This window comes from Polyodon spathula, chromosome 4 (genome assembly GCF_017654505.1).
Source record: "Polyodon spathula isolate WHYD16114869_AA chromosome 4, ASM1765450v1, whole genome shotgun sequence".
NCBI classification, from domain to species: Eukaryota; Metazoa; Chordata; class Actinopteri; order Acipenseriformes; family Polyodontidae; genus Polyodon; species Polyodon spathula.
This window is the reverse complement of record NC_054537.1, coordinates 92799918-92819050: the sequence shown is the minus strand read 5'-3', so window position 1 is coordinate 92819050 and position 19133 is coordinate 92799918. Positions and strand designations below refer to the sequence as shown.

Sequence of the window (19133 nt, the reverse complement as noted above, 5' to 3'; positions counted from 1 at the left end):
TTTTTCACACCATTTTAACATCTTTATATATTTTTGAAATAATACATTTTAAAAAGCTAATTTTTTTTTTTTTTTTTCCTAAATGTATAATTATTAAGTTTAGGATGGGAAGAGCAGCCTTGTCTGGAAATACATTTATGTTAATATTTCCTGTGTAGAATCGCCTTCCATAAACAACAATAATAATGTATGTTTCAGGGAATTGTGTATTTGAGGAAAATGTAGAATCTCAATGTTGTAAATAGTCCCTCGGTGTCATTAAGATTGAATTGAGCCCAGATCCATGCAGGTCTATGTAATGTGCAGGAATTGTAATCTCGCTTTGTGTCTGGCTATAACGACTTTGCTTATCATAATGTGGAGTGGGGTTGTATGAATTGACATGGTGAATAATATTTTTGTTTATACATGTATGTATGTGTGTGTTCATATTTATTTATTTATTATTCGTAAATTTCCCTTTTTGTATTATTTTATTAATACTCCAGCCGCCTGGCCCTTCAAAGGATGCATTGTTTAAATGTGTTTCAGTGATGCATGTTGACTCTTATTTGATTGGGCTGTCTCGCTCATCACTTATCTCCAAAGAGATCTCGCTGAACCCCTATCCTCTTTGAGACTACTGCAACAAAAGACTCCACCCACCCCCTCTCCTGGCCCCAGAACGAGCAGCTGTTTAGTTGTGGAGCAGCAAATAGCCGTCAAAACCATCTTTGGGTTGCTTTCTGGAGCTGATAGAAACAGGTTGAAGTGCTGGGTTGATGTTAAGCTGTAGCCTAGTGGCATCAATAGTGCAGGACATGTTAACATTTGGATTTGTAGCATTTGTTTTGTTAAGGGGCATACTGGGAGTTGAATAGAGACATATCTAGAGATCTATTAGATATGTGTAGACCAGTTTTATTTAAAAAATAAATTATCTGCAAGCCTCACCCATTACGGAAAATAAGAGATGGTTTAGTCTGATAATGTGTTCTGTCTCTTCCTGGGCATTCTGATAAGGTTGCTGATAATAATCGTTAAAGAAGCCGAGCACAATTCAGTACGTGTTGATCTAAATATTGAGGCAATAGTAACAGTTGGATTTTTCTGCTGGGAAGACAAGGCACCAGTATAGTAATCCAGCCAAGACGGTATGGTGATGTATTGCATGAGAAGTGTGAATTAATGAAATGCATTCATTACAACATATGTATCAAGACACTGGTACAGCAAACTGGAGTCTTCAGCAGACCCTGCTGAGATTTATGACATCAGTAGTTTAACGGTAATAATGGTAATGATAAATGCAGATTGTTCTGCAGTTTGAACATCTTTCAAAACTTTCTTTTATTGTAATGTCATTACTACTTCAGTAAATCCCATGTTAAATTCCTCAAACCTTTGTGCCAGCTTCTGTTAAAAAGAAAATAAAACAATAAAAAATGCAGCATTTTGATGTATATAAGTATGGGCAGGATTTTTAGAAGTTCGTAAATGATAACTCCAATGTTAATCAACAAATTGGTATATAGCATTGATTTAGGCATTTAAGAGGTTGTTAAATAATCATTCCTACATGATTTCTTTTGTTTGCATGGGAATTTAATAGCAAATCCATGTTATTTGTCAAAATTTATCCATAGTTAATTTGCATTTTGGGGGGGGGGGGGGGTTAATTAACGAAACACTGTAACTCACCTTGAAACCAGAAATTTAACAGACTGCAGCTGTGATGCCAACGATACAGAGACTACCTAGCTAATTCAATATATGAAAACATTTTAGACTTCTATATACTTGTGGTTATGAATGAGAGTTGTTCACTTGTTCTAACAATTTTTAACCTTAAGCCCAGAACACGCTGCCAATGACATCGCAGAAAGGGATGCATGGATGCGTAAAATACAATGGCAATGGAGCGAATCAGTAGGTGAAAATATAAAACTATGGCCGTAATAAATAGCTACAGTTTTGGCTAGAACTTAATGAAAACCACATAAGACTAGAGACATGCATGTATTCTCTCTCTGTTAAACATACACACACACACACACACACACACACACACGGTATTCCATTGGTTTGTATATAATATCCATGCCATGCCAATATTTTTTGAAAACAAGACCTGACAGCCCCACATTGTACTTTTTAACTATTAGTCGAAATAATTACAGAAAACTGCTGCTATAATCATGATTCATTTATTATTAATGGCGTTATCATTAAATTATACCAAATCACGTTTACAATGAAGGTACCTATACTATGTTACCAAAATGCTTATAAAGTCAGCAAAAACATGTTTTCCCTTTGTTGTAAATAAAAGTGTGATTTGGTATAGTTTAACTATAACGCTATTAATAATAAACAAATCATGTAGCATAGTCCTAATAGCAGTTAAGTATTCTGTAAACATTTAATCTAATAGTTAAATGCAATATGGAATTCGCTTTCAAAAGGTATCGCCACAGACATGAATGGAATACCCAATGTGATCTAGATCATTGGCATAGATTTTGCCTAACTTACTCATCTTCACACGTCTGTATGCACAAATTTTAAAACATAATACTGAAAATGTTTGGTGGCTACTTCTATTCATGTTGAGTTTATCTATCGTGGGGGCAAGCAAACAGTACCAGAGAAAATGCATGATTGGAGGAATTCACTGAACAATTAACTATAAGTAAATTGTGTATTGGGTTGGGGAGTTCTATTGTAATTTTAAAAGCTTAATAAATGTATAATGAAGTGTTACACACACATGATAACTAACAACTACAAACACAAATGACACTTCAAATGTATTTACTCATAACCTACAGTCGAACACACACCAGATTGTAAATCAGCACTGTATATGTGAAGTTATCTAAATAAATGTACATTCTGCATGACAAAATACACAACTTTAAACAAAGTTTACAAATTATACTCAAAATAAATATTCCCATTATTGTTTATTTAATTTCCATTTGGCTGCTGCTCGCTGGTGGGAGAGATGCCTCCCTGTATGCTAGTAGTTTCCATAACGGCGAATTACGTTCATTTTTCTTGATCTCGTTAACATGCATTTTGATTAACGAATTCCCCTTATTTAGTCGTTGACAGAAAGTGTTGTATGTGACCTGCGACAATTAAGCTTTAAAGAGGGAAATACGTTCATTAACGACCTCATTGACTCAATTTCAAAACATAACAGATTGATTTAATTAATTTGAAAATCGCTTTCTACTAAAGCTCTTGTTACTATACCACGAGTTCGATACAATAACACTCTTTTTAAAATCCTGCCCCTTGTTCCTTCTGGGGGGGGGATATGATTTCTCTCTGGTGCTAAAAGTGTGTGTTTGGAATTTTTAATACCTTGTTTGATAAAATAATTTTATATATTTAATGCAGTTTTTACGTTATTAAAAGTTAATCATTTTAAGCATGCTGAAAGTAGGCCAGATACAAACCTCTTGGTGTATTTTAACATGTTTTGTTGTATTAACAATGTACAAGTTTTTGAGATTAAACAATACATTATTTTTGATAATGATACTGCTTTTATTTTTCATTTTTAAAAACATTTTAGAATATTATTATTATTATTATTATTATTATTATTATTATTATTATTAGTGTGCTGTAAGCGTAGCCTACACCCTGATATCTACAGGGCTGTCTTTTAGTGGATTTGACTCTTCTTGTTGTTGTTATTATTAACAATGGTAGATCTAATTCCGTTTTTTAAATACAGATTCATACTTCAGCTTGTTCATTTTCCATCATTTTGCATACCATATCCTTGTTAACCAGTGCATATAAAAAGACTGTAATAATACTAATATCCCTTTATACTTGAGGTTGTACAATACAATGTAATTGTTATGAAACAAAACTGTTAAAGTTGTGTGTCAGTTGGAACTAAGTAACAAAGTGGCTGGAATGTTTAAATTGAGTTACGATGTTGCTGCAAGGTTGTGTGTTAGCGGCTTCTCTGACCGCATGTGAAGCTAGTGATCTAATATAAACGCTGGTCTCAAATAATTACAGGTCTCTAAAGTTTTGCGGTATTTAAATATGCCCAGCATTTCTCAAATCAAAAGTTTATAAGCAGAACAATTTAATTATGAACTACTGAAAAGTTGTTTATGAAAATACACAGTATTTTGTTATTAACAGTTCTTGTATATTAATGTACAGTCAGAATACAATGCATTCAAGTCCTCTCACACCCTAACCAAGGACAAACAGTATCTTCTGTCTCTGTTTGCAAGGGTCAGTTATATAAATAAAATGACAGCTAAGCTTCATGCACTTTACATAAGTTTTATAGAAACCCAGAGGCCTAATAATGCCCTAAATGTTCAGAATTCATACAGATATCATGGCAGTACACCTGTCATTTGAAAACAGATGGTTTTGTCTTGTGAATATTTATAACAATCAAAACAATCTCTCTGCTACTCACCCTAAGGCCTGTAAGGTGTTAGCAACGGCTTCAGTTTAATACAAAGAAATCTCTCTTGTTTGTGCTTTTAAAAAAAAATAAGAAAGTTGCACTCATTTTATAGCTAGTCAGTTTATTCCCTTCCTTACCATTTCTTAAAGGTACATTATCATGTGTGCCTGGTAATTTAAGCAGGTAGTGTGGGCCATTCCATTGTGTCACTTGAAAAAGCTTGAACATTTCTCATGGGCATGGCTTGTGTTTTTTATATATATATATATATAGAATGAAGCAGAAAGTGGAAAACAGAACATTACCTTCACATTTTTTTTTTTTTTTTTTAATAAGACTGATTTAATTAGCATCGTAATTCTTTAAGGAAGCCCTACTAGTACCGTTGCTAACCCAACTGTGCCTCTGTTCCAGACTTCTTAATGTAGTATTGCAGTCCTATTAAAAAAAAAAAAAATTCTTTATGCTTCATCAGGCTTGGTGGCGTTTGTAGAAATGGGACATTTTGTATATAAAAAGTTGCCGGACAGGCATGTGGCACTTGTAGTGAAATATGTATTGTCGGCAGTTTCCAAATCAAAAACCTATTTAATAGTCACAGGGTGCATGCTAGTGTACTTAAACTGATTGTTTTACAGCATTGCAATCTGTTATGAATGGATGGCACAAGACCTCTTTCTTGTACCAACTCTCTCTTCTTTATTGCAGAGTATGATTTCTTCCATTGTGAACAGCACTTACTATGCAAATGTCTCAGCAGCAAAATGTCAGGAATTCGGGAGATGGTATAAACATTTCAAGAAGACAAAAGATATGATGGGTAAGCAAAACATTTTTGTATAAAATTGAGTAATTATTTAAATCATGCCATCAAACCTTGAGTCAAGGTCTATTACTGTTAATTTGCTGTTATTAATAAATTATTATCATTGTTATTTTGTAATTAGGTCTTTTTAAATGTAGTGTTCGCAGTAAAATCAGATTCATGATTTAGATGCAACATCAGCTAGAAATAATGATATGAGTGTAATCTGATTTATTAGAGAGGAAAAAAAAATCCCTGTTTTAGAAAATATGCTGCAAACCATATATCTACACAATGAACTGACCATGACAGCTAAGCATGCATTACGCTTATTTTTAAACCTTGTTATAAACAAAAGTGTAATGAATGCAGAAAAAAAGCTCTGTTAGACCTGTTTAGTCAAAGCTTTTATGTACCTCAGCTGTCATTTGGTCAAACGATTAGGTGGTTCTTGGTTTATCCTCCTGTTGCAAACATTTTCCAATACCTTTTTTTTTTTTTTTTTTGTATCTTTCAGTATACAAATAAAGTGTCTTGGGGCTGTTGTTGTAGGTTTAGTTCTCATTTGTGGCATGTAATATTCGATATATTAAAAAGCATAGTTAATGAGTTTTGTTTTTATTTTTTTATGTTTGTTTGTTTGTTTGTTTGTTTGTTTTGTTTGTGCCTGTGTATCTGCACAGTAACATGCCAGCCCTCCCAGTTGGAGGGATACCTGGAGACATGCATTCTCCAAGACAGCCCGAGAGCCACTGCAATAGGTATGTGAGAAAATAGAAACCACAACTGGGGACCCCTGTGGCCTGGCATGTGTGTGTGTGCGTGACCCTTCTGGAGGACAGCTAGGAATTAGGCTGAATAAGAGCAATCCTGTTAGTCAATGGAGACCTCATTGGTGATGAGTTCATTTGGGTTCATTGTGAGGCAGTACTGGCATGCCTCCAAAGGGGAGTGTTTACAGCTGTGATTCTTTACTTTGCATTTGCATGAGCAATCCAGTGTTGAAGGTTAGGCAGGTGGTTTCTTGGGATTAGTACTGTAGTGTCATAACCAATACGGACTCATGGCTCTTCCAGTCCTAAGAAACCAGACTCCCTGTTGCTAGAAGTGTGCATGGCTCTGTCTATGTGGGATGAATAAAACACTTTTTGTCTCCAGTACATATTTACTATATATTTTGTAAGTGCTAGTTCAAGGCACGGAGTGTAAACCCTATGCATGCTATAATATTTAGAAGGATGACGCTGCATTAAAATACAATACAGGTAGCTTTATCGCATTTTGGATGTCAAAATGAACCCACAGTCTTATCATACTGACTCATTTTTTATGTTAATTGAATGTCCATTTGCCAAAGTGAACTATTAATTATAGTATCATATAATTATGGTGATTGGTTCATGTTGGTACCTTAATACGAATCCTGATTTTATAAAACAAACCTCTAAGGCAGTGGTGCGCAAACTTTTTATATAACACCCCCTTTTCTTAGCATTCATTTTGTTGCGCCCACCCTCCTGACCCACATATTTAATGTAAACCCTGTATTTTTTCCTCGATTTAACCACAAAGTCCAGATTTAGTTGAATGCATAAATGATAACAAACACATTCTTAAAAGTTTTGAAATGTGTGCTTTCAGAGAGAATTTATAAATGTTAAATGCATGTCACAAATGCAACATTTAAAATCAGTAGGACAATTATATGTGGGGGGGGGGGTGGGGCGAGAAAATGCTTGAGTCAATAAAATGTTGTTTTTACACTTAGCAAGTTAATATTTAGCTGACACTTTAAATCCTGGGTTTCTAACAAATAAATCTGTGGAAAAATACATGCAACTTAATTTTTTTTTTACACTTGTCGATTCTAATAGAGACATCTGAAAAACTTTGTTTAGCAATTAAATCTGAAAAAAACAAGCGTTGGTTTTCACAAAATAAATATTTATTTTGCATGCTTAATCTGAAGCCAACATGCAAATGAGCCCCCGCCCATTGAATCATTTGATTTGGCATTGTATGATACAGAGCAAACCCTCCGTTCCTCGCCTCTTCTGCATACAATGCCAATTTTTTTTTCACGTTTCAAAACTTAAGAATGTGTTGGTTAACATTTATGTATTTATCTAAATCTGGACTTTTTGTGGTTAAATCTAGGAAAAAATAAATAAGCGGTTTACATTAAATTTAGGAAAAAATATTACCCCCCCCCCCCCAAATTTAGATCCTTTTTTATTCCCCCACTGCACCCCCGCCCGCCCACTCGGGCGCAGCCACCCCCCCCCCCCCCCCCCTTCCCAACCCCCCCCCCCCCCCCAACCCCCTGTAGATTTCCACTGTGACAATTATCTAGACTGTATTGTTTTGCAAATTTGTCTTCAATGCAAGCATATTTGGAGCACTTTGTAACATAGCTAGAGCCAGTGTTTCATGATTACAAGTCCACACAAGTTTCCAAATGATAGTTGCAATATTTAATTGGGTAAAACAATTATATAAAGTAGACTTAACAATTATATCGGGTTTAATCAGTACATCAACCTATTTTTTAACCTGGGTAACTTTCTTCAACCGACTGTACTTAGTTAGCTTAGTTAGTTACTTAACTTAGTTAGTTGTACTGTGTTAGCACTCGCCTACCTAGTTTTAGATTTAAGTGCAGAGAAAAGTAATCGCACTTAATAAGTTCCAGTCCAGTTTTAAATTATCAATGCAGTATTATGACTCTAAGCATTTTCACTACTCATGTGATACCGATGTGGACGTTATTAATGTATTTTCAACTGCCAAGTAAGGAACCAAGAGGTTGCTGCAGACTGGTTTACTGTGCATAAGTATGTAGCTTTGCTCTTCTTGTGTGTGTATATGTATGTATGTGTGTGTGTGTGTATGTATGTGTATGTATATGTATATGTATATGTGTGTGTGTGTATATATATATATATATAGAGAGAGAGAGAGAGAGAGAGAGAGAGAGAGAGAGAGAGAGAGAGAGAGAGAGAGAGAGAGAGAGAGAGAGAGAGAGAGAGAGAGAGAGAGAGAGAGAGAGAGAAGCTGTGCCTCACTTTTATAATGTTATTCCATGTTTGTATTTAAAGAAATAGAAAACACACATTTTTGGATTTGTTTTTTAACATGTATTTGAAGTGTATGCTGGCTGTAACGTTACTAGTGCTCTTTGCTTCAGGACTTTTATAGAAATAAGATATTTCTTGTTTGATCATTTAAACAACAGAAACTGACAACTTCTGACAGTCTAAGTCAAATCTTCAGTCAAATTTCTGTTAGATTTATAATTCTGAATAAAACAAAATATCTGTGTCACAATAACAGTACTGTAAGCAGAAATAGGTGGGGTACTTTATGAAGTATTTCTAATTTCCAATTTAATATGTGAGATTAACACTATATGGGTGCGTGTTTGTGTCTAACTAATATTTAGCTTTAATGCATTATTAGGAGTGTGTGTATACTTGTAATTAACTTTTTAAGAAATTGAATAAAATGTGTTTTTTACTTGACGCAACAATGCAGGTCCTCGGTTTCCCCTGTTTACACGGTTATTGAGTATTCATCAATGACAATCTGACAGTGTTATTTAATATAGAACATGTCAATCAAACTTGCTAAAACTCAGTTTAGATTTTTTTAAGCGCCTTTTAACTTTTTTATACTTCTGATTTGAAATCCATTTTTATTTAATTTTCCTCAGAAATGTGTCGGCTCTGCAGTGAATTGTGGGATTGTAGTCCTACGCAAGATACAATCTCTGATCTAAACTCGACAAAGAAATACATATCCCAGTTTCCACAGCGGTAACTGTCAAGTTAGGTTTAAGCAAAGCTTGCATTTACATGACAAATCAATTTGTATTTGCTAGTTTTGCAACCTATTTTCATTCAGTTTACGGCCTTGGTATGGCATTAAAAATGTCAGCACCCCGGGTGAGAAGAAAATTCACTTTGTTGGCTTTTAAAACACAATGTAGAAGTTAATTGCCATTGATTGGTACTCAGTTACAAAGGTGATGGAAGGTTTTGCTTGGAAATCAACAAATTATTGAATGGATTTATGTAATACCTTCCAACAAAATACACAACCTCGGTTCATTCGACTGGCGGAGACAGACAGTCTTAGGCCTGGATTTCTCCATATAGAATATATGCATCCTGCCTCTTTTTTAATTTTTTAATTCAACACAGCACTTTACTCATAACTCAACACTTATTACCAGTACCAAAGGGATAAAAACTATTAAAGACTAGTGGATAACTCGACACTGTCGTTTCACGTGACTACTCTACTTAACGCTCTTGTTTCACATGACTGACCTCTGACTAGAAATGGATCATTCATTCATTTGCAGCTACCAAGTGCAGCTGGTTATAGTATCAGTTCATAATGAATGAGAAGCAAAAAATGAGTTACCATTCAGTTGGCTTTAACTCTTGTTTGGGATAACAAGCTTGTCAGCAGAAATTTCAAAGCACACGTTTTTACATGCAAAACAATCGATAGGACTTGATTTCTGTGTGAAACTAAGTTTTGTTATTGTTTTTTTTTTTTTTTTTTTTTTACAGAGTTAATTCTGTATAATGTACATTTGTTAGCTTTTGCTATTTAACCTGTCAAATTAGACAATACAAGCCAAAACCTAAAAGTATAGTCAACAGTTTGTGGTTAGATTGTTTTCATAAAAATAACATTGTAGTTATTTTATTAATTCTTATTTCAATCAAACTATACGAGTTGTACCGAATTTGTACAGTCCTTATGCTGCAATTGATGCATTCACTACAGTTATTTCTACTGTTTTCATAAGGACAGTTAACTAAAAATAAACTTGTAAATACTGTAAACTGTAAACAGATATCATGGTGTGTAAGGTTGGGAAAGTTAAAATGAAAAAAATAAGAAAAAAGTCTTCCTTTTTGCAGTTCTTATAAATGAGAATTTCTTTCTTTTTTTCCCATCCTGCAGCTGAAATGGAAAGCCTTTCTGATCTTTCTCCGCCCAGCGCTAACCATGTGAATTTCAGCCAGCAGCCAATCCCAGGGAGCACAGCTGAGCAGCCTCCTTCCCCAGCCCAGCTTTCTCATGGCGGGCAGCCCCCGGTGCGGGCCCAGCTACCCAGCCTGCACCCCGGACTTGTATCCACGCCGATCAGCCCACAGCTGGTCAACCAGCAGCTCGTCATGGCCCAGCTTCTAAACCAGCAGTATGCAGTGAACAGACTCTTGGCGCAGCAGTCCCTCAGCCAGCAGTACCTAAACCACCCTCCCGTGATCCGCTCCCTGAACAAACCACTCGAACAGCAGGTCTCCTCCAACAGCGAGGTGTCTTCCGAAGTCTACCAGTGGGTTCGTGACGAGCTCAAGCGGGCAGGGATCTCCCAGGCTGTGTTTGCACGTGTGGCTTTTAATAGAACTCAGGTAAGACCTTGAATTTGTTGTTCTTTCTTTGTAATTGTTTACTTACTCTCTTTTATAAAAGTGCATGGCAGTTAAGCACAGCGGTTCCCAGCTCCAGTCTTTTGAGACCACTATCAGTCTGGGTTATATTGTTTAATTAGTACTTCAATGTCTTGAACTGCTCAACCAGTAAAAGGTGTGTGGACATGGCACAAGTTCTGAATACTGATGGAATCCTAACTACAGCGATGGCCAAAAGTTTTGCAACACCCTATAGAATGAACACATTTTGCTTCATAAAATCAAATGAAACCTGCTCAGTAATGTTACATTAACATTTTGAATTGCATACCAGTTTGTAGTTTTCCATATACTTAATGAAAAATGGATAAATTGAAAAATGTTACATTTCGAAATCTAACATGAAATACTGTACTACTATTCTGGCTTGCGGTAGACTTGCGATATCATTTTGTAGTTTTGTTTGATTACATGGTGTTAAATAAAATATTTAAATTACGTTCATATAGTTTTTATTTTTAAATTATGTCTCAATCCAAAAATTCTAGATGATGCAAAACTTTTGGCCACAGCTGTCTGGTGGTTAATGGAAGGGATAATCTTCTTATCCTACATAAATTCCACGTAATGTTAATGTAGGTAATGGTGGCCTTATTTTTCAGAATACTGACACTTGATTGGCTGTTGTTGGAGGCTATATCTTGGGAACCACTTGTACGGTTTTGATGGAGCTGCTGTTTTTGCATGCGGTGAATGTAAGTCATTGTGACTTGCTTGTTCATGGAGCCAAAACCAATCCTGTAGTGTCTGTATCCTTAGCTAGGGGATATGTTCCGTACCATTGGGTTGTTTTATTTTATTTTGTTTATTTTTCTGTCTGCAGTGCTTTCAGTTCAGGTAAAACAGTACTTGCAGCCTCAGATTTATTTTTTATTTTTTTTAATGTGTGTGAATAATTAATTACAATGCGTGCACCACCAGACAACAATGCACAAAAAAATAGACAAATCTAAATAAAAACCTGGAGCTGTTTGCTGTCTTTGAGGATGATGATACTGTGGCTTCATTCCTCCCACTTTTTAATGTTACATAAAGAAAAAAAACTAAGCTGATAGTTCTTGGTGATTTGAAAAAGCCCTTTCCTTTTTTTTTTTTTTTTTTTTGAACAATTTTTTTTTTTTTTTTTTTTTGACAATTTTTTTTTAAATTTATTTAGAAAAGAGGAAAAGTACAGAAGTACATAGAACATCGTAACATAAAACCTTAAACAGAAACCAACCCCTCTCTGTTAGTGCCCCTGCTATCCTATGGACTTCTCGCCACAGGATCTTACAATGATGACCTGACAATGGTCACAGCTGCACCCCATGTCTCCACGGTCCCAAAAAAGCCTTTTCTAATAAAAGCACCTCAGCAGGACGGACTGAGCAAGCCTATGGGTTTGGTTAGTCCATGCCCTTTTCTTGCAGATGCTGCTGGTAGCATTGCTGTCCCCGCTGATAACTAAGCCTGGCTGTGTACATGTTTAAACATGACGCTATCAGAATCTGTGGCTATAAGGTGGTGCCTGTCTGTCTGTGCTTACATGCGTAACTAGCATTGTGTATGTGGCACATATTGACATGTACCTTTTTCTCTAGAGAGTCACTTATTCTGTATACATGCAAAAAGAGTGGTTGGATTTTCGCTTTAATCTCAGAGTTCTCCAAATTGTAATGTCAAACAAGTTGAGATTTGTATCTTTTTGACTTTTTGCTGAGAGAGAGAGAAAGACACATTTTAAGTATGTGGGCTTCATGTTTTTTTTTTCTTTTTCTAAACAACTAAATGGAATAATTAGCATATTTTACAAAGTGCCAGCGTTTGCTCTAGCGTATAGAGGAGTAACACAGTGTGTGGTAATCAATCAGTACTTTTGGTTAATACTGAAACTGAAAAACCTAGATGTTTTAAGTGTGGTAGGAGAGTTGAGCTGTTTTAATACTGCATGCACATACTGCAGGCTGTTTGGCTGGAGATAGTAATCGGATGTGAACTCTATCGGGCCCCAACGTTTCCATCGAATTGGAAAGGGGGGGGGTACGTTGTGGAAGTTCTGATGACTGACTGCACCATTCTGAAAATGAATAAACCTGACTAAATAAAAATGGAAAAAATCCTTTAGGGCAAACTTTAAAAACCGTCTCTAAACTAGCATTGTGTATGAAAGAAAGGATACACGTCATGGATTTGGAACTTCAGGGAGAGGCCATGCATCTGTATCCCAGTGTCACATGAGGTTATTAATAGAGGGTGAAGTGTTGCACGTTATTATTATTATTATTATTATTATTATTACAATTAATTCTTAAAACAATCCATCTTGAATTCCTTAAGATTGACTGCCATGACGATTCTATTTGTCGTCAGGTGACACTGAAGAACGCCTCTGCTCCTGTCGACCTGGCAAACATCTAGGCTGGTGGATGGGGCCTGGTTGCGGACCACCACTAAAACGTGTGATCTCAGTTTATGGCAAGAGAAAGATACTGTGTACAGTTGTTCTACATATTTTTTGGGAGGTTTCAGCAAACCGTGTTTCTTTGCAAGATCTTTGAATTTCTGTGAGGTTGATACAATCTATTGGAATCAGTGATTGATGTTCAAAGAGGAGATAAGTGGAGACCAGACAGGCGATGTTTTTGTGCAAATTGGCAGCCTCTTTAATTTATCAGCAGTTTAAAGAATTCATAATGAGCTTTTGAAATCTCTGATAATGTTTATTGTACATGTTTGAGCAATGTTCTGATGAGTGTTGCTTGTAATGACTTGTAAACTGGTAGTTAAAAGAAAAGAAAATAATAAACTAGACAGGGCAATCTCCCGGTGAAGTATTTTCACTGGGAAAAGAAAGGGAAACACCTTATTGTTTTAAACAGCCGGGAGTAGTGATGATTTTGTGTTTGGTTTCGCAGTGTACGTATTGGTTCAGACCAAACAGTGAGGCAAACTAGAAGAGATAGTTTGTTTGTATTGGCCTTGAGGCTTAATGGGGTCAGTGGTTAACCAGTGTGAGTTATGAACTGCACAGACATGCCTGTTTTTGTATCACATCTTAGATTATTGGTTTGGAGCTATAGAAAAAAAAAAGGATTAGTAATATCAGAATCCCAGACAAGCACATTTGTCAGACAATGTATGGCGTTTTGACTGAACCGTTTCCCGCTTTTTTTTTTTTTTTTAATGTATTTTTTGGGGAGCAGCCTTTAATGCCCGCTTTCAACAGTGAGTCAATCCCCAATTGAGTCTTAACAAGGCAAGCCACAGATGAAGCTGCTAATGACACTTTGCAGTTCTGCAGCTGGGCCTGGTGGATATGTGGTAGCAAAACTGTGTGTGTGTTTTTGATCTATTTAAATATTTATTTATTTATTATGGTGTTTTTTCAGGTGGAAATGTTGTCCATTTATAAATGTTTTCTTTATAACTCACAAATCTGCACTTGAGTATATTGCCTTCCATCTAAACCTATTGGGGTTCTGTGTTAATTCCAATAGGCATAAGCATATGCATATAAATATATAAAAATACTTTTTTTTTTTTAATTATATGTAGAATACAAACCATATTGTTGTCCTGTAATAAACAAGACTAGTGTGACCTGCAGCTACAAAGCAGTATCCTATTTCACAAAGTTTAGCTGAATCGACTTAGTTTTACAGCTGGAAAGCACTGACCCCCCCACACAGCCACACCCGGGTGGGGAGGGGGGTGTGGAAGCCTTGTCATTTCATTACCGAATGTATAGATCTGTGCAAGATTACAGCCATGCCTGCTGTTGAACATGTGTGTACTCCCAGATGCCAGCCCTATTAACCTGAGCCTTACTGGTGTTACAAAAAGGAACAAAGCCAACCCCCACCTTTTCGAATTTAACGCAAGAAAAATTAAATAAAATCACATTTTGATTGGATGCCAAGACAACCAGTGTTTGTGTCATGATTTAAACATTAGAAACTATGTAGAAAAATGTAAATTAAAGTTGTCCCTTGTAAAAGTATTGCCACAAATGCTATTTTGAAAGGTGTTTTATTTTTCATGTATATTTAAATACTGTACAACACAATTGATTCCTAACTAGTTGTGGTTGCCAAAAGAGCATAGCCTCCAGTACCTCCCAAAAAATCAAGTGAGGCATGATAGGTAGTTATCGAAGAAGAAGAAGAAACATTAGCATTTTGTATACAGATTGAATCGTTTTAGCTCTGGGCTCTGTTTATTCATGCTGAAAAGTGCAAACTCCGGTGTAACACTTTTCCCATTGTTCCAGAGATGCTATTTAGTATTAGCTTCCTACAATGGTTTGATTGTCAGGATTTCATGGTAGGTAAGATCCTTAAAAGAAATTATACCAGTTATCCAGATCCAGAATTATTCAGAATGTAAAGGACAAATTTTATAAAATTAAGGACGCAATGCAGGCTTTCTTCCTTGCTACCTAAGTAATTATAACGTATTCTTCCACAGGACTGACTGTTCAATTTTGAAATGTAGCGGAAATGAAAGGATGAGAGGATGGTTAGTGAGTCAGTCTGCTAGTACATACTGTGGGAAAACAGCGCTGAGTTTATTTTTCTAATTTTTTAATATATTGACGGCGTATTTATTTTACAAAAGGGCTTGCTCTCAGAAATCCTCCGAAAGGAAGAGGACCCCAAGACTGCCTCTCAGTCTCTGCTGGTCAACCTGAGGGCAATGCAGAACTTCCTGCAGCTGCCAGAGGCAGAACGGGACCGCATCTACCAGGATGAGAGGGAGAGGAGCCTGACTGCCGCCTCAGCCATGGGACCTGCTCCTCTTGTAAGCGCTTCTCCCAATCGCCCCTTACAGGTAAGCCACAGAAAGGTACAGTGGCACCCGCCAAAAGTAGTAGGTCAGTCTTTCCCTGAAGAATGGGGCATATGGGACAAAAGCAGACATGTTAAGTTTTCAACCAAATTTAGTTAATAAAAAAAAAGGTTTTCGTGCTGCTTCTGCTATTCTTGGTTTCCCCAAGTTATTTATCCAAAACCATACTCGTGTGTTTTTGCTTTTTTACATTTACTGTGGAAAATTTTTTTTTTTTTTTTTTTTTTCCTCAAACCTTAAAATCCGATGATGTTTGCTTTAGGCAGAAAATATGGAGAGACAACTAACGCAGTGGATTTCTGGTTTGCTTCTTAGTATTGAAATTCACATTCACTAAGCAGGGTCCCCTTCCTTTCCATCCATGGCAGCTCCACATGGTAACCCTGGTGGGATCTTCAGAGTGGCACGCTAGAAATTCAACCTGACCGGATTTCAAACATGTGGCATCTGGGTGTGCACAGTTCTGGCTTTCATTGCTATTAACATGCCAAATTTCCAGAATGTCAGAGATTATTATATCATTATTTATTATTGCCAGTAGTGTGATATACTGTAGTCCTCAAAGCTAATGGCTGAGTCTATCATTCTGTCTTGATTACAGGATGTATATTCTTGTTTCCCCCCTCTGTGCACCTGCTGTAAAACTGGGAACAAATACAACTCTACTATAAATTATATGTCCTCAAATCAGGCAATTCTGGTCACATTCATTAAAATAAATTAAGAACAAGTCACAGTTTCACTAGTTCTGCCTCCGATGTTAGTAAATACTAGTATATAAAGAACATTTTGTTTGTTTGTTTTGTGCATTATGAGATGGACATTGCTGCAATTTCATTTGCACTCATCTTCTCATTTTAATATCTTTTATGTATTTTATTTGGTATGTTTTGCTTTTGTTTTAAATCCCTTTTATTCCCTGTGACTCTGCCTGGAAACACCAGACGGATGATGAGGAGGGTTGTCTTGTAGAAGGGTCTTGTCTAATGCAGCTGCACCGGCTGATTTAATTATGGGCAGGGAGACAGAAAACATTTAACTAGCTCCTCTCAAGGTCTCGCCAAAATGAAACGCTGCTGTGTTTGTGAAAGAAGCCTCGCCAAGCACCTTGATACTGAGCTACTGAACCTGAGAACGTCTGTTTAAATCTTTAGCCCATCATCTTCTGCCTCAACACATCTCAATAAATTGGGCCCCTTCAAACGGGCAATAAGTGTATGCATGTTTGGTCCACGGGTACCAGCTTTTTTTACTGTCAGGAGCTCAAACATGAAGTATGCTCGCTTTGAGCAGGCAAGGCCCTTTTGTGGTTCCATAATTGTATTATGTGTGGAGGCAGTCCCACCTCCAAGGTTATTATTCTGTAGTGCATCAGACAGATGTAGTAGTGTGACAGCTGATCAACAGTTAATGTAGGCGTGCTGTATTATTAGTATCAAATTTCATCTTGCACAAAAATGATTATTTTGAAGGCAAGAAATACAGTAGGCTACAGTATGAGGACTTGGTAGAAGAAAAAAAAAAAAAACATTTTACTTCAGGTATTAAATGTGCCGATATCAATAAAAAGAATTTAATGATTGCAGAATGTCCGAGTTTGACTGTGAAGTGGTTTGGTACTTCATTTGCAGTGTGCATTTGTTTTAAATAATTTGTCAAGGTCTGAAATTGTTATCAGTGCTTTGTTTTTATTAGGGTGTCTTTATTTTGATCTGCTGAGAGTATCCATTGGCTGAGGGTAGAACTGTAGAGCTGTATTTCTTCTGCTTGCTAGCCTGTCACAGTCATTCTGTTGCTGAAAATGCCCTCCCGGTGTTGAGAGCGGGCTCCATATCATACTCCAGATTATACAAAGCTACACCTTCAAAGGACTGAATTGATGTTTAACCCTTGTGTTGTCCTGGGAATGATGCCCAGATAATGTTTTATAAGCACAGTTGTATGTTGGCAAGTACATGAGTTCATCTACCTCCGACTTCATTTAAAACTTCCATGGCAGCCAAAACAAACATTGATTTCTAACAGCGGGGTTCCATGATAAGCTTGGCTGTAAGATATGCCTTTAAAAGATCAAAGATATGCCTTTTTAGTGCAGGCAGGTTTGTTTTTCAACCAGGAATCCAGGTTCAGTACTTCCTGAATAGGACCCTTTGCAGTATATCCCTGGTGACACTTCTTCAACGCATGAGCAGTAGAACTTTTGAAATGGCTACAATGTGTAATGTATGTTTAATTTTGTTTGTAGCATTCTGAAGAATCAATGTAGGTATATGGTTGTTGTATTAATACTGAGCTGCTTTTGCTGAACTAAGTGTGATCTGAGTTATCAAATTACATTGCAAATAATTTTTTTTTTTTTTATTGCCAGCCAAGAAGAGAGGAGTGCAGTAGTACGAGGCCTGAGGATTGGAATTCTAGGATCCAGGTGGGTATCTTTTATATGTGTACAAGAACATCATAAAAATTAACGCATGATGATAGTTGAAAAACATATTTTCATATAGAGATAACCCTTACCAAAAGCTTTCCATGAAACAAATACTGAATTAAGAAATGTCCTGAACATGTACCAAATGCTAATAACATTTTTAAATCTGTTGCATTGAAACTTTAAAAAAAAAAAAAGTAAAACCTGTTTTTTTTTTTTTTTTTTTTTTATTTATTATTATTAATTTTTAAAATGTATACATGACATGACGTTTAAATTTTTTTTCAAAAAAAGTGTTGTGTATCTATATATATTATTATATATATATATATATATATATATATATATATATATATATATATATATTTTTAAATGTGTTTCGTTGTGCAGTGCCGATATATTTTGTATCTGGTAATGGTTCCTAATCCAATTACTGTATCATTAAGGTTTAATTGACAGATTTTGTTAGGTGAAGTTTTTCCCTAGTGTATTTCAGCGATCCCATTATTTTCTTCCTAGGTGATACCATCTCCGATCTCCACAGAAAGGAATGGCAAAACGGACAGCTGTGTCTTGAATATTAATTCTTCCATTTACGACGAGATACAACAAGAAATGAAGAGGGCTAAAGTGTCCCAAGCCTTGTTTGCTAAGGTTGCTGCTTCTAAGAGCCAGGTACGTTTGAATATGGGCTAGCAATGTTGAAGTTGGTTACTGCTCCTGGTCAGAATCATTTTGAAAAGCACAAACAGAATAAAGTCCTTAAGTAATGGTGATTTAAGTAATTTCTTTAACATACAACCCTTTCTCTAAAGTTGTTACTACAGTATCAAATCTATAAAAATACACTCATGCTTGTTTTTTCAGCATTGTAGGTAACTTTTTTGTCTAAGGGAGGATTAGTTGTTCAAAATCTTGATTAAATAAATACAAATCCCAAGATTAAGTGTGTACAAGGTTCTCAAGTTGCATAACTTTCAGTCACTGTCAAACCAATCATTTTTACAATGACACGTCTCTTTTCTTGTGAGTTTCAGAACACCAGAAGCTGTTTAAACATAAAACAAGTGTGTTTACATTAGCATAGCTCTTGGTTTGTCATACATCAGGGTACTGTAATCCTATCCCAGAGAGTGCATCCCAGCT

General features: G+C 36.1%; 1 protein-coding gene across 6 annotated transcripts in view; it reads left to right on the top strand.

Annotated features, from left to right (window-relative positions):
• Positions 1–19133, top strand: part of LOC121315133 (DNA-binding protein SATB1-like) — a 56705-nt gene that overhangs the window by 25078 nt on the left and 12494 nt on the right. For 5 of the 6 annotated variants that reach the window (XM_041249080.1, XM_041249079.1, XM_041249076.1 and 2 more), the window contains exons 6-11: positions 5144–5255; positions 5924–6001; positions 10221–10672; positions 15329–15541; positions 17928–17984; positions 18507–18662. In XM_041249080.1, the coding sequence (XP_041105014.1) occupies positions 5144–5255; positions 5924–6001; positions 10221–10672; positions 15329–15541; positions 17928–17984; positions 18507–18662 (1068 nt within the window). The remainder of the gene's footprint in view (positions 1–5143; positions 5256–5923; positions 6002–10220; positions 10673–15328; positions 15542–17927; positions 17985–18506; positions 18663–19133) is intronic. The other variant, XM_041249081.1, reaches the window with a different exon arrangement.